We start from the raw sequence: 17174 nt of genomic DNA, 5'->3' as shown, positions 1-17174 counted from the left end.
AGAATCGTTTTTCGATCTTTTCCCGCGCGAGAATTCGCTTCGTTTATGCGCATCCTTTACAGGAGCCTGTCGATTAAAATTTACTGCCGAGATACGTTTTGCATAATCCCCTCGTTGATGTCTGTGTCGCGCGCGACTTCGCGAGCTTCTAGTACCGGGGAATAAATTAATATCAGAGAGTGGACCAATACGGGGATATCGAGGAACGTTCACAGTATTTTGCAATGTGTCGATGACCGCGAAAATACGATCGATTCCATCGACTTACTTTAGTCGAAAATTTACGAAGGGGGACATCTTGTTCGCGTTCACGATTGATGAAGGATGCTCAAGGATATGTACGTTAGCTCAATCGATAAACATTTTTGCGATTTTATGTTCACCTCGTGTGCACGCTTTATCGTTTCAATCCTGGATAAAATTATTTATAATATTTCATTCGAGTTGCAAACGACCTGTCTGCAATAGAAACAAAACTCTCGAATGCAAAGGGAAAATTGATCCTGTGATTGAAATTTTTATTTTTCATTACTGTTCGATATATTTATCCGGATACTTTGCTTGCACAACTATTGTTATTTTTACGTACCTACAGTATCGAACGAAAAATACAATCCTGTTTACACAGGGTACTACAAAATTCTCCTGTTTCGTATGCGTTCGAAAATGAAACAAAAACTAATTCTACCGTGCAGTAACTAAAAAATGCCTGTTCAGATACAAATGTATGTAATACTGTTCGCGGAGAGGAAATAAACGTGTTATTATTTCTTTGAATAAAACATCGCGCCTTCGTTATCCCCGACGGTATGAAACCACGTGTACGCAGACGTAGTTCGAGAGAAGTCGAATAAATATCCGCAAGACTCGCGCGTGACGCGGGAATTAAGAAATATTACGAAACGTGGACGCCTGTTTTACCTAATTTTATTTGTGCAAGGAAACCAGCTTGCGATCGTTCGTTCTCGTTCAATTTTTTTCGTCTTCGTTCAGTTTTGTTCAACTTCGTTCAATTTTTATTGATTTCGTCCAATTTGATTCCATCTTGTCCAATTTTGTTCCACTTTATCCAATTTTGTTCCACTTTATCCAATTTTGTTCCATTTTGTCCAATTTTGTTCGACTTCGTTCAATTTTGTTCCACTTTATCCAATTTTGTTCCACTTTATCCAATTTTGTTCTACTTCGTCTAATTTTGTTCGACTTCGTCCAATTTTATTCTACCTTGTCCAATTTGATTCCACTTTATCCAATTTTGTTCCACTTTGTCCAATTTTGTTCTACTTCGTCCAACTGTGTTCGTCTCTACCCAATTTTGTCCGCAATCGTTGAATTATCGGTCATCATCGTCCAATTTGATTCATCTCCACCTAATTGTGTGGGTTACCGTCTAATTTCGTTCGTTCTCATTGTTTCAGGAACAAAATCGAAATTGGTCGTGGACATCGAGCCCAAACGACCGATCACGGTGCGGCTCGGCGAGAGTTTGCAAATTATGTGCAGAATGGGCGAACCTCTTCGTGTTTGCCGTGTCGAGATACCTGGCATGGAAGGAGGTTACGTATTGTGGAAAGGACAACCGCCATCCGAATACGGTATCGCGTATTACGGGGAGGGCACCGAGACGGGTCAATGCGGGGTCACGATCTCCCATATCAAGGAAAGCCATAACGGAATTTTCAAGTGCACATTGACAGGGTCCACCAACCAACCGGAAGTGCCAGAGTCCGTGAAGATCATTGTTGCCAGTAAGTGTGATTCAAACCGATCTAATCTCTGCCCCCCCCCCCCCCCGTAGATCGTATTCTCGACAATAGAAGTCGAGAAACTAATCGATTGGAAATAAAATCTTTATTTTATAAGATTTCTTTTTTGAATTTAATCGATTAAAAATAAAATCAATGAAATTTCTTTTTTTTGAATCGATTGAAAATAAAATCGACGAGATTTCTTTTTTGAATCTAATCTATTAAAAATGAAATCGACGAGATTTCTTTTTTGAATATAATCGATTAAAAATAAAATCGACGAGATTTCTTTTTTGAATATAATCGATTAAAAATAAATTCGATGAAATTTATTTTTTGAATATAATCGATTAAAAATAAAATCAACGAGATTTCTTTTTTGAATATAATGGATTAAAAATAAATTTGATGAAATTTATTTTTTGAATATAATCGATTGAAAATAAAATCGACGAAATTTCTTTTTTGAATATAATCGATTAAAAATAAAATCGACGAGATTTCCTTTTTGAATATAATCGATTAAAAATAAAATCGACGAGATTTCCTTTTCGAATGTAATCGATTAAAGATAAAATCGACGAAATTTCTTTTCTGAATCTAATCTAAATTTCTTTTTGATATTAATCGATAAAACTACAATTGGCTCGAAAATAGTTTCAAGTGCAACGATTACAACACGGGGAGAACAATGCATTATTTTTTCACTATTTGATCTCGTAATTGGAATTAATTATTTTGACGAAGGTAGCGCTGCAATGTAATTAGCGATCAACTGTAAATCGGGCTGTGCGTTTTCAAGCGCATTAAACGTTCCGTTTCGAGTTAAAACATTATCGATTATACATATTACGCGTGTAATCTTTCGTTAATTGTTTCCATCCATTGAATCGATTACGGAGAAATATCGACGATATTCCTCGACGGTTGTATCGTTGCGTAATGTTAATACTTTTTCCGTACGCGTCCCTCGGTTGTTATCTCAACAGCACCGCGTTTCCTCGATAATAACGAATTCTTTGATCAAAAATTCCCTTCTTGTTGCGAAGAAAATTAATTTTTATCAAGAAGGGCTCGTCTCCGAAAGATTAATATTTCGTCGCGTTCGCGAGTATAATCGTTGAACATTTCGCGCGTAATTTTGTAAATTAATAAAGGAGCCCCCGAAGCTTCGTAAATTCGGTTCTCCGTGGAAAGTATTCCATCGGCGAGGGGACGAGAATATTACGGAAGAACAAAAATAGGAGAATTCGAAAGCTAATTAATCTTCGTTAAGAGAACTGCTTACGGCCGGAGAAATAAGAGAGCGCGGAAGTATATTACTGTTTCGGATAAAGTCGATAAAGATAAATGATAGTGGGCACGGAATAATCGGGGTCTGAAGATGTTTCGGCCATATTTAAATCGAGATTTGCACATTCGATCGCTCGAGGTAATTAATGAACCCCGATTTAACGAGGAATTTAACCAAACGATCCGTACTACCGAGATGAACGCCACGTTCGTTGTAACGATTTCTTTGAAAATTCTCTCCTCGAGTATTCTTCGACGTGGTTATTACAACGTTAATTAAGTTCCCCGAATTGTTAATCTCGAAACGTTTCTCGAAACGAATCCACGGTGGTTGAATACCACCGAGAAGAAAATTGTAAACCACGAACTCGATTTACAGAACCAACGGAGAATTTCTTTGAGAGTTGAACTTTGTTTAATTATTCGTAACGTCGTTGTTAAATTCCTCCGTGACTAATTTTGTATTGTTCCTCGATTCCCGTGACGAATCCACGAAGCTTGAATACCACACCGAGAAGAAAATTGTAAACCACGAACTCGATTTACAGAACCGACGGAGAATTTCTTTGAGACTTGAACTTTGTTTAATTATTCGTAACGTCGTTATTAAATTCCTTCGTGACTAATTTTGTATTGTTCCTCGATTCCCGTGACGAATCCGCGAAGCTTGAATACCACGGACAAGCGAATGAAAACCACAAATTCGATTTACAGAACCAACGAAGAACTTCTTTAAGATTTAAACTTTCGTTAAATACTACCGACATCCTTCTTAAGTCTCTTCGTTGCAAATTTCGAATTGTTTCTCGAATTTCGCGATAAATCCCCAGAGATCGAACGCCTTTGAAAATTAAATTCTTGTTAAATATTCTCAACATCGTTGTGAAAATTTCGAATAAAAATTACGAGTCTCGAACTCGGTATTGTCGTTCCGTCGAGTTTAACTTTCGTTCTCGGTTTTCAATCTCATCGTTACTTCACAAATCCACGGTTGCACAAATGAAACTCTCCGCGTAATCCTTAAATAAATGTAACACCGACTTAAATATTTTAATCTGTTCCTACGATAGAAATCCACCGTTGCAAAAATAACTCTTCGTATCTTCCGCAAATAAATCTAACGCGAACTTAAATATTTTAGTCCTTTCCTTCGATCTACTTCCTACTTCCTTATTTTGCAAATCCACCGTTGCAAAAATAACTCTTCGTAGCTTCCGTAAGTAAATATAACGCTAACTGAAATATTTCAACCCTTCGAGTCGCGATCGAATTGAACAATCCAAATAGACGTATTTGTTTCGAGATAAGTCACAAAGCGCGGTAGTTCTCCCCGATTACTAATTTCGGATTGTTTCCTCCGAATCTCGTAACAAATCCACGCTGGGTGGTAGCACGACGACTCGACGAATGAAAACCACAAACTCGAATTACAGAACCACCGAAGAGTCCCGAACTTCACTTGAGCTCCGGTTCACACGGCAGAAATGTCTACAGAAAAGGAGAGAAACTGGAAGTGAGTTGCAGCGCACCATCCGGCCGACCAGCAGCGAACGTTTCCTTATTCCTTGGTAATCACCTCTCGAGAGCGACTAGACCTAGCTCCGTTCGATTAATATTCGCGTCTCGATCAACGTCGAGCTTTTGCACGTGTTATTTGTATTGTTTTTCGTTCGTCAGACGAGGAACCGATCGGGAACGAGCAAGGACCGACGATCTACGACTCGAACGTAGACGACAACTCATTGGCCGTGCAGAACGCATCACGTAGCTTGGATTGGACCGACAATGGAAAAGTTATTCGTTGCGTCGCCAGTCACATCGCTTTGGACAAACCCAAGGAAACTAACGTGCAGTTACAAGTATACTGTAAGCGACGAAACACTCGTTGGTATCGCCAATGGCCGAAAATTCGAGCGAGAACAAGGTGTCTTGAGAAATTTGGGAGAGAATGATCGTTTTGGAGTATTGTGACAGTTCTTTTTTAACGTTAAAGTATCGCGAAAAAGTTGACATTTTGAAAGTAAATTGTAGGAATTTATAGTAATTACAAAATTTGAGCGAGAACAATGTATCTTGAGAAATTTGGGAGAGAATGATCGTTTTGGAGTATTGTGACAGTTCTTTTTTAACGTTAAAGTATCGCGAAAAAGTTGACATTTTGAAAGTAAATTGTAGGAATTTATACTAGTTACAAAATTTGAGCGAGAACAATGTGTCTCGAGAAATTTGGGAGAGAATGATCGTTTTGGAGTATTGTGACAATTTTTTTTTTTAACGCGAAAGTATCGCGACAAAGTTGACATTTTGAAAGTAAATTGTAGGAATTTATAGTAGTTACAAAATTTGAGCGAGAACAATGTGTCTCGAGAAATTTGGAAGAGAATGATCGTTTTGGAGTATTGTGACAGTTCTTTTTTAACGCTAAAGTATCGCGAAAAAGTTGACATTTTGAAAGTAAATTGTAGGAATTTATAGTAGTTACAAAATTTGAGCGAGAACAATGTGTCTCGAGAAATTTGTGAGAGAATGATCGTTTTGGAATATTGTGACAGTTCTTTTTTAACGCGAAAGTATCGACAAAAGGTTGACGACATTTTGAAAGTAAATAGTAGGAATTAAAGTAGGAAATCAAGAGAAAGATCGTTTTGGAATATTGTGACAATTTTTTTTAACGCGAAAGTATCGCGACAAAGTTGACATTTTGAAAGTAAATAGTAGGAATTTATAATAGTTACAAAATTCGAATAAGAACAACGTGTCTTGAGAAATTTGAGAGAGAAAGATCGATTTGGAAAATTGTGACAATTCTTTCTAAACGCGAAAAGTATCGATACTTTGAAAGTAAATAGTAATAATTCATAATATTCACAAAACTCGAGCGAGAAAAGTTTGACCGATTCGGAAAATAATCACAATTGTTTTTAAACGCGAAAGTGCTCCGAAAAGATCGACGACCTTCTAAAAGTAAATCGTAATTAAAACAAGTTATCATTTGTACTAGTTGAAAATTGTAATAAGAAAAAAATACTCAGATTTCTCTCCGATTTGCGACACTAAATATCTCTTTTGATTCATTTAAAAAGCTTGGAATCTCTTCGCTCGAAGTTTCAGCAACACTCTCGACAAAGTTGAGAAACCTTTCGCGAAAGATGACGATCGAACGATAATTTTTCCATCTTTTGCACAGATCCTCCGCAACCGCAGCCAATCATCGAGCGTTTTGGATACGTAATTGGACGTCAGGGTATCGTGAACGTAACCGTTTACGCGAACCCCAGACCGAGCTTCTTATGGCGAGTGAACGATGAAAAGATCAACGAGGGTCGTACCGACGAGAGCACCCGACTCGAGACCTCGACTGCCGTCGATTTGGTAAATTAATCCGATTCTTTTCATCGTTTTTTTTTTCGTATCTGTATCGAAACTGGTAAACATCGTTCGCTGTTCCTCCGATGGCAAGAAGTCCACCCGATGGTTGCTCGAAAGTACGCGACTCGAGGGAAACGATGGAGTATAAAGTACCATGAATTTGTTGAGAGAATGTACGAGAAAGTTGCAACCGCTTGTATCCACCGAGACGTAAAATTTTCCCCTGCTTGTAAAGTCTAATAAGCGTTGTCGACGAAACGTTTCATCGATCGTTCACTCCTATCCCGATAACACAACACCACACGTGTCGTGAACACTCGTAGGATGCTGTTTTTCCAAATTTATTTCGACCAGATTTTCGAATAAGCTACGTTTTAATAACAATTAAAACGTGTCATCACCAGGCAGGAGTTTTCTCACGAGGAAATAATAATAGGTACACTGTCTCTCGAACGATTGAAGCAAGGAATTTTAAAACAAACGAACCTTTTTCCCCTCTCGAGAATCCAATGAGAAATTACAACATTTTTCTAACAGAAAAATTAGAAATTTTAACTGAGAAGAGAGAATCTGAGGAGAAAAAGAAAATTACAATCAGTTTGCACGAGGAAGAAAGTTTCACGGACATCGATACAAACGGAGCAACAAGACAATTAAGCGCGGATTTCGAACGAGGAAAGAAAAAGAAACTCGAGGATAATGGGACAAAGGTTTCGGATTCCGGGACCTCGATTTACACGGTTAACGCTTTTTACGCATTGTCGTGGATCGAAAGTTCCTCTCTCCTAATCAAACAGACTTAATGAAATTCCTTCTGGATTCTGGCGCTACAAATTGGTCCAAGTAGTTGCTCCGAACGATTTAACTATCGGTATCGTTGGGAAAATGTCTCTTCGAACTGTTAAACGTGACTAAAAATTGAAGTAATCGAAGTAATTGTTCGTTTGACGAGAAACAAGTATCGTTTTATTGTAAAAATCGCTGTTCCGTGAAAGTAACGCGTAAATATTGTGCAATCGATGCTCTTAGAAAAGAATTTTTGGAGAAAGTAACAAGTATCGTTTACTATAAATTTCAAAGTAATTTTTAGATGAATTGTAGTTACACCAACTCTCGTTTGTTACAATTAAAACAAAATCGAGTCGCTATATAACGAGGATAACGCATCGTCGCGGATTCACTCTCTTTCCAACGATTCGATTAAAAATTCTTTTAAAAATCGTACGTCTCTGGATCTTCCTCGTCGTCCTCCTCTATTTGTTCTATAATAATAACGCAACTCCTAGCAACTGCCGCGACTCGAAACAATTAAAGGTAAATCTCGTTTCTCGTGTTTATCTGGCGATCAAAAGGAATCGCTACGAGATCTCGGTAACATCGTTGAGTAGCAATGAGTCGCTCGAGCTCGAAAAATAATTAATAAGTCTGCTCTCGAGTAATAGAATACGTAAGAAAGCTTGAATAAGATATTCAACGATGAATTCATCGTACAGTTGCGATGCACGGTTTTCAAAGACAGGGAGAAAGGTACCGACGAACGAAATTTGAAAAATGTATTACACGTTTCGTTCAACATTCAAACTACCAAAGGAATTATTCAAACCGTTTTCAATTACTTTTCAAAGTTGCTCAATTATTAACGGTGTTTCTAACTGCAATATTCGGTGACAATTATCGAAACAAAGAATTCATTAATTGTATTCGGTAAATTAATTCGTCTGTTCTCCTTCCACTTTCGAAAATCCAATGAGAAATTAAAAAAATTTTTAACAGAAAAATTGAAAATTTTAACAGAGAAGAGAGAATTCTAGTAGAGAAGAAAGAATCTGAAGAGAAAAAGATAATTACAATTAGTTTGCACGAAGAAGAAAATTTCGGAAGAAGAATATTCGGTGATAATTATCGAAACAAAGAACTAATTATATTCGGTAAATTAATTCGTCTGTTCTCCATCCACTTTCGAAAATCCAATGAGAAATTAAAAAATATTTTAACAGAAGAATTAAAAATTTTAACAGAGAAGAGAGAATTCTAGTAGAGAAGAAAGAATCTGAAGAGAAAAAGATAATTACAATTAGTTTGCACGAAGAAGAAAATTTCACGGACATCGATACAAACGGAGCAACAAGACAATTACAACAAACATCTCCAATAGAAATAGTAATACCATCGATGGCGTTAAATTCAAAGATGCGCTTCGATTTTGCAATATGTGCACGTGACGTTCGAAACGGCGATTCGAAAGTCTTCTGAATGGACGTAGATTCCTTAACCACGTCCTCTCCAGAAGAAACCAATAAAGTCAAACCCCTCCTCTGTTAAAAAAAAAAAAAGAAGAGGAAAAAAAACCGCTTGTCTAGCTGGTAGCGTGAATGGCTTTCAAACGGACTCGCGGTCGTCGAGTGAAAAACTGCAGCCGAGTGCTGCCGTCGACGAACGCGAATTCGTTTTCAATGAAAACGCAATTACGGTCTTCGAAAGAGTTGCGTTTCCTTTGTTAGAGGGGGTGGGGGCGTGCACGGACGCGCGGCGTCGATCAATGGAACGCATCGACGATTTTTCTTCCCGTGAGTTTCGCATCGCGTGTGCAACTCGCAAAGCGGATGGTTGATCTTTGTCCAGGTGGCTCGCGAGATAACCGATCGCGGCATCCGATCGGTCGAACAAATCGAAAACAAAACCAGTAATGGGAGCGTGCAAAGTTCGCGTGATACTCTCGTGGCGGGGGAACAACGACAATGTTCGACGAAAACAGAATGGAAATCATCACCGAGTAATGTTTCTTGAGAGTGGACACTCGATGGAGGTTCGAGTTCCTTCTATTTGCTGGGTAGGCTTGTAGATCGAAATGATTGTACACCGCAATGGGGTGCCCGGATACTGGTTGCGACCATTTCGTAGATTTTCTTGTTAAAAGTGAGTGAGATTCGTCGTGACACCGATCGAGGTCACGTTTTCACGCGGGTATCGAACGCTAGGAATTGTTGTAAATTCAGTCGCGCGTGGTTCATTGTGCAACGATTAACGTGTATTTTCACGTATGAGTGGACGATTTGGAAATTCATGGCTGCATTTCAAAAAGTGTCCTACGAACATACGAGTCTGGTTTGTTTTAATTCTCTGAGTTTCGCACGAGGACACCAGAGATCACCAGAGGTTACCAGAGGTCACCAGAGGTCATGTGAGGTCACCTGGGGGTCACGTAATGTCACTGGGGGGTCACGTGAGGTCACTAGGGCGTCACCGGAGGATTCGTGGGGTCACTGGGGGTCACGTGGGGTTACTTGGGGATCACGTTGGCTACCCTGGGGTCACGTAATGTCACTGGGGGGTCACGTGAGGTCACTGGGGGTCACATGGGGTTACTTGGGGATCACATTGGCTACCCTGGAGTCACGTAATGTCACTGGGGGGTCACGTGAGGTCACTGGGGTGTCACCGGGGGTCACGTGGGGTCACTGGGGGTCACGTGGGGTTACTGGGGGATCACGTTGGCTACCCTGGAGTCACGTAATGTCACTGGGGGGGGGGGGGTCACGTGAGGTCACTGGGGTGTCACCGGGGGTCACGTGAGGCCACTAGACGTCACGTGAGATTGCCAAAGGTAACTGGTAGTTACGAGATGTCAGGCGAGGTCACATGAGGTCACGTGAGGTCAGGTGAGAGGTACTCTTGAGAGAAACTTTAACGTAACGCGTTCGCGCGTTACCCCGGTTCTGTGGGAGAATGAAACCTGGACAAAGAGCTAGTTAGATTCGAATGGAGCTTTTTAAGGAGGGACGGTGGAGAATTTGTTCTCGTAATCGACCTTTCGTATCACAGGCTTTGATTCGACCGCTTGTGCATCGTTGAAGGAAAGAAGCGATAGAGATTCACTATGAGTGAGTACGATAGAGAGAGAGTGAACGATCGCCAAACTTCAAAGCGACCTAACCCACGGGTCCCTGCAACAGAAGATACGTTCTCTTTGTATTTTCGTGAGAGTATAGTGAAGCAGTTTTGAAATTTACTTCCTCTGAAACAATGTCCCGTAGAAGAAATGGTGCTGCATATTTTCTATTCATTTTTGAAAGTAGAATCGCCCGATACTCTATGGTACCGTTTGCAAATCACACTATAAATTAACAACGATTATTCTAAGAATCTCTTCGTTGCACGGAGCAATCTATAGTGCGAATTTAATTCAAATCGATGAACGTTAACGAGAAATTCTTTTCAGTGACTCGACGACCAAGATGTTTCATCGGTGGGATGTAAAAATGTTCAAACGACAGAATGAAATCTATTGTTACAGGGAAGAGGAGCGTGGAGCGTGATACTCACGATCGACAGCGTTCAAAAATCCGACACGGAGAAGGAGTACATCCTGGAAGCTCGCAACGACGAAGGAGCTTTCGAATACCGTATCGTTTTGTCGACATCCACAGAACCTGCAGGTAAAACTATCGAAATGTTCGCGACTGAAGTATCATGAATCACTTACTCGCACTCTGCACCGGAGTAGCGTAACGGAACACGGCAAACATCACGTTAAACTTTGAGAAAAGATAATATTTCAATTTTTCGTAACAATGGCGCAGAATTTCGACCCTCGACCCAGGAATCCCATACTCGCTAAAATAGTAATTATCTATACTTGCCAGTGTAGTAATTCACGGTACGAACTGAGCAAAGAAAATTTTGTGACTCGAAGTGAAACGAAAATCGAGAACAACGTAATCGCACCGAAGACAATCCTTTTTGGTGAAAAACACGTTCGAAAATCGATCGAGTACTCGCGCCCACCTAACGACCGGTACAACGAAACTCGTAACACCGATCATTAGGTGTACACGTGCTCGACTGATTTTCAAACGAGTTTCTTCGATGCAATTTCGTCGTTCGCGATTCCCATGCTCCACGAGTAATAAAATCTCCCTGTTCCTGCCGTGAATCGCGGAATCGTTTATTTCGATTGAAGATAATCGAAAAGACTACGGAAAACGAAGAAAGCAGAAACGATCGTGTGCGTTAAGGGTCGAAACGTGAGCCAACGAAAAAAAGAAAAAATAATTCGATCCTCTACCTCAACGTCGGATCAGTAGTAGCAAACATTTTAATATCGCGGGTCAGAGAGAGAAAAAAAAGATATAAAAGGAGTGTAGAGTGATAAATGAAAAACGATTCGAATTCACTGGTAGCTGTCGATCATGCTGTTAGTTCACGCACTTCGTGTTCGTCACTTCCATTCCGTTCGATCGAGCATACTCCTCTCACACCGCTGTCTATCGGTCTACGTCACATTCGTTGTCACCTTCATGTACCGTCAGTCATCATTACGTTTTCGGTGCCGCCGAAAAATATGAATTAAAATACTTTTCTGTATGCGTACGTGTACATGTGCTCACTGTGTTTTTCTAACGATATCGATCCTTCACCGCATGCACTCACGCAGGGGCGCTCAGTCACTTCTATGGTAAGCTCTCCGAACACATGCACGCACTAGGTAATGTCATTCTTTCAAATAACTATACGTAAGTAGCCGATCGTAGTCAACCGGGCGCGGAGTTCCATACCACTGGGAATCATGTTTATAATTCAATGATCGACGTTGAATATTTCATCGCTCGGTTTTTTTCTACCGCTTGCAACTTTCATCGACGATAATTCCTGGACAGATTCAACGGAGAATAATAAAAACGTTCAAAAATTCCGTGGAAAGATCAATCAGAGTCTTTAACTACATTTCGACAACGTACGTATCGATTTGAACAGAAATTCATGAAGCTAGTCTCCAATTGGAACTTTTCACACCATAGATGACAACAGTCGGAATCTTCACGAAAAATCACTTTCGAAAGACTCGTGCACGATTCATTGTACAGTATCTCGTGTATCGCTGTAAACCAGCTCAATGTTTTCCATTGGGTGCAAATGAAATTTTAGTCGACGCTTAATTTTTCTCTGCAGAAAAAAGAAATAACTGAAAAAAATTAATCTCGAGGTCTTGAAAGTTGCGAGCGTTGATATTTTAAACACGTGCGCGTTGCACGAGATATCTCTAGCGAGATGGAACGATCGTCGTGGTTGTTTGTCGAAATCAATATTTTCACAGTGAACGCGAACTACGAAAAACCGTTCATTTCGCGTGTTCCGCGGTGTCATTTTGTTTGGGAATCGTGATCGTTTCCGTGAAACGGGCTGAAATGAAAAAAAAAAAAAAAAGAAAAAAAGAAGAGAAAAATCTTTCATAGAAACTGCCCTGAATGGAACTCCGCGCTACTGAATATGCGTATGTCTAACGTTACGTTGTTATTCGTATCACTGGGACCGTGAATGGCAGATCTATATTTTTCATGAAAGGCGTGTAAATTTCTATGCGATTGCCTCTCTATGAATTGACGCTTACCCGATATCGAACCCAGGTCCGCGGCACTGATTTCTTTGCACACTTTTGCATCAAAATTAGTTTTTGGTCCCACACGGAGCGCGCACAGAACGCGCGGAAGGCTTCGTACGCTTGTTGAATCTGTACGAATATATTTATTACCAGCGCGGAACATTCACGCTTGCTGTGCAATTCTCTCTATTAAACGTTCCACGCGGCACGAGGATCATTCTATCGTGACTTTGTTCGACGGATACGCAAATACCGGGTGTCCCAATCATCGCCGGTCGATTTTGTTTTCGAATGAAACTCGAACGGTTTGAACGATCTTGATATTTTCTTTTTCATTTCAAAGTACAAACTTGGGAGTTAAGTATGGGATAAGATATCTTCCAATTGGTTTCTTCGGCCTTGTTTACAGACCACTGATTTTTTTACAAAGTTTCTCACGACGTTTTCGCGGTTTGATTTGAGTCCAGAGAAAAAAGGCCAAAGGTGTCAAAACGTAGAATCTTAATGGTCAATTGATATCACCTGTTCGAGGAATTACACATTGCGTTCATCGTGTACTTTTCCACGATTAATCTCCCATCTGTCCAAATGACGTCTGTAAAGTTTCAGGTCGATCGGTTCGACGTTTTAGAAACAGCGGGAAATTCAAATCGACCGGTGACGATTGGGACGCCCCGTATTTGTCGATGTCGCTTAAAGAATCATCAAGCCTCGCCCAAACTAGCTTTTCTTAATTTCTTTAAATTACAATAACTTCGATTATACTCGTGTTGAGCTGCTGGCGCATGATACAATTATGTTTCAAGTTTAATGTTAATCTAAGGAAACCGTGCAACGAGAAATCTTTTTTTTTTTAAATACAGTTTGTATTCCATATAAAATATTACGAACCAAAGACGAGTCGATGAATCTTTTTTTTTCTCTATTTTTTTAATCATTGAATGATACGTAACTTTTGAAACGGTGAATAGTACACCACGAGGGGAAATTTTCAAACGTGGTAAAAACTAGTAAATCGCGGAGAAATTTCGAGATCGATCGTAAATTTTTTGTCTAGGTAGAACGACGCGAAAATTTGTAAAAAAGAAGAAAAGACATTCCGCAGCTAAAAAATTTGTTTCTACGAAATTTCAGGCGTTGATTTAGACGCTGGTTCCATCATCGGGATCGTCGTTGGTGCCCTGGTGCTAATTCTCGTCGTTTTCCTACTAATTTTTGCCCGCGCGACCGGACGCTGGTGCTTCGCAGGTGAGTACTCGTTCATTCAACAATTCGCATAAATTATTCCGTCCGTGCCACGTGTTTCCCCTACCCCATTTTGGCGAGTTTTCGTGTACTTTTAATTACGTTTAATTACGTACAAGCGATAGAAACTACGGTGTACGATGACGCAGTGAAACCGAATAAATTGAAGAAAAATTGCGATGCGTTGAATTGAAAGAAAAGAAAAATACTAATAATAATAATATTCGAACTTTAACCATAAACGAATCGACTCTCGTTCAGCGATTTTACGCGGTTCATCCACACGGATAATTTTTGTTTGCGAAAGGAGAACGTTTATTTATGATTTTTGTACGACGTACCGCGCGTCGATGTGTAAATAATTGATTTTATTTTTCTAGCCGTAGGTATTCACGACAGTGTTGTTCGTGTACGAAATTAATTTTCTTTTTATAGCATTCACCTTGTAGCTGACTCTTCTCGCCGTATTGAGTTGTACGTTTCTTTTTTCTTCGTTCGATGGTTGCAGCGTTCAAGTAAATCAGAATGCAACGAATCAACGTGTTCGATGGATATCCGATCGAAAGTCGCGAACCTGTAGAATTCTCGTGCTGTGCGAAACCGCGTCTACTTGTAATTAAGAATTTCTATTTTTCAATTTCGTTAAAAAAAAAAAAGTTTCCAAATGTATCCTTTTCTTTCTCCACGACTCGTGATCACACAGACAATGAATTCTACAAACAACGATCGGACATTTGCCATAAATTGAAACAAAGACTTCTCGTATTTGAATACAACGAAAAAGAAAAGTAAAAGAAAATCACTGTACGAAACTGAGAAATAAATCTTCACGGTCCCTCCGTTCGACAAAGATACACGTATTACGGAAAATTGTTAAAAGATCCAAAAAAGAAGTTCGGGATTCCTGTTACGTCCCCGAGAAACGAAAACAAGCATCACGTGTTTCGATTCTCGTCCATTGAATCTCTCGTATTTTTCAAAAATCTATCAACGTGCTTACCTTTTTCGCGCGAGAAACCATTAAAATGTCTCCGAACGAGATAATGTTACACGAGGAAGAGAAAAGGGGTTCGATCTGAGATAGATCGATAGTGTAACGCGATAGGTAACAACCGGAGAGCAAAACGATATCTGCTAGCTGTATGCCACCTTAATATTTAAATGCCTATGATTTTACATTTATATATTTGTATGTATACAAATGTCTTGTGTGTTGTGCCGCTACCGATAGGACAGCATGCAAGTCGGGCCAAGTAAAGAATATGGAGAAACATCAACAATTACCTTGCGATTCCGTACTCTAGGCATGACACTGTCCAGGGGTAAGTCACCTCAGGCAGCAAAGCAACAAAATCCCTCTGTCTGCAAAGTATTGCTCGTTTCCTCGTTCATCATCAGCTCGTCTGCTCGTCACTATTTCCCCGCGACCACTTTTTTATCAGCTCCTCGGCCATCTCACGTTTTCGTCCCGATTCATCGACGAGGACCACTTAATCACTGCACTGGATACCAGCGTGTACCCACCCCCTTGAGAGAGGGAACACTGTCTTCCGAATAGAAAGAAAAGCTGATATTTTCCGAATTTTTTCTCGACAATACGGAACGTCCCGTATCAATGTTTCGCGCGTGGATCGAAAGTACCTACTTTGAACAGTGTCTCTGCCAATTTTCGTAAAATTACGTCAACGTGTACAAATATTACAAATATTAATACAAGATTGTACAACGTTGTTGGAAGTTCTTGATATTGCACCGTGAGATTCATTTCTCTGGTCGTGATAGACAGAATCGAATAAAATTGGAATTTTTAGAAACTGGACGATTTTGAAAAATATTGATTTATCGAGAAACAATAGGTTTTTTAATTGAGGGAATGTAAATTTTGTAGGAAATATCGAGCAATTTGAAATCTTCTCGAAAAATATTAAGGGAAAAAAATCGACAATAGAGAATGATATTGAAAATATTTCTGTGGTCTTGCAGCGAAAAGAAAAATTGTTTTTTTTCCTAAAAAAGTTACAGTACCGTTCGAAGAAACATTTCTCGAGAAAAACTCGTTTAAAGATTCGAACGAAAAAGAATAACAATTTTTCGGAATTGGTAAGGTGGTGTTCCCTCTCGATCGATTGTTACAGCACGTTAATTTCTCGAGACTCTCGACTAGCGTGTAACATTTTTCATCCTGCGTGAAAGTGTGGTAACGTTCGAGCTATGCGTGCTTCGAGATGAACGTGAATTTTCATACGGACCTCTTTCTTTTTTTTTTAAATATTCCGCACAACTACGACGTTGTCGATTTTCTCGTACCTTTACGAACTTTATTTTCATCGTCGTGTTTTAAATCTGTACGACTCCACTCGAAGTGGCGGAGGACGCGTAATTTCATAAGAAAATATTGCTGAACATCAAACCCAATACTTGAGAAAAGTTCAGTGTTTAACCATTCCCAAAGTGTGCACAGCGGTGGCCTATACACATATGTTACTTGCCAGACGAGCACATTTTAATTTACAAACTTCCGACTGTTTGCGCTGTGAAGCCAACGGTCACGATGGAAACGTACCAACTTTACTTTACGCACGATCAACGTTTATTACCTTTCATAAAACTGGGATATTTATAAACAATTCGATTTGTGCTTCTATTTCATAGAATTCTACAAATATTTAACAGATCTTCCAAAAAATTTCATCGACAACTTCAACTCTTGGAAAAGAAATGTATAATCAACGGTTAACCTATCGATTGTAAAATAAAGTATCTATAATTTACGCAGAAAATCCGTGCGCGTAATCGCCAACATGCACATTTTGGAAATGTTTCCGATCGTATACAAAAGAACGCAAATTCGAGTACCTTGCGTATAAAATGACCCGATCCATTGAAAAATGAGATTACATTTCATTAAAAACGAACGATAAAATACCTTATTGTCGGTTTTCAGCGTCTCTTCGGAACCACGGGTGAAAATTGCTTTAAACGTGCCAAACAATATATATTATTTTTTTGTAATCGAAGATAAATTCCGCGTTGATCGATTTCCGTGATTCTCCGCTGCTTTCCGATACATTTTTCGAATTCGTTCGAGTCGAGCTGCCACGAGAGGGTTGCGGAGGAAAAATCGTACAAATTCGTCGATA

General features: G+C 39.6%; 1 protein-coding gene across 1 annotated transcript in view; it reads left to right on the top strand.

Annotated features, from left to right (window-relative positions):
* The first annotated feature begins 705 nt into the window (after positions 1-705).
* Fas3 (fasciclin 3) overlaps positions 706-17174 on the top strand; it is a 41098-nt gene continuing 24629 nt past the window's right edge. Inside the window, exons 1-7 of the mRNA XM_076307821.1 lie at positions 706-725; positions 994-1748; positions 4475-4609; positions 4719-4907; positions 6229-6413; positions 10705-10846; positions 13924-14037. Coding sequence (XP_076163936.1) covers positions 706-725; positions 994-1748; positions 4475-4609; positions 4719-4907; positions 6229-6413; positions 10705-10846; positions 13924-14037 — 1540 coding nt within the window. The remainder of the gene's footprint in view (positions 726-993; positions 1749-4474; positions 4610-4718; positions 4908-6228; positions 6414-10704; positions 10847-13923; positions 14038-17174) is intronic.

The sequence above is a fragment of the Ptiloglossa arizonensis genome, chromosome 3, assembly GCF_051014685.1.
Source record: "Ptiloglossa arizonensis isolate GNS036 chromosome 3, iyPtiAriz1_principal, whole genome shotgun sequence".
NCBI lineage: Eukaryota > Metazoa > Arthropoda > Insecta > Hymenoptera > Colletidae > Ptiloglossa > Ptiloglossa arizonensis.
This window is presented reverse-complemented; position numbering and strand designations above follow the sequence as displayed.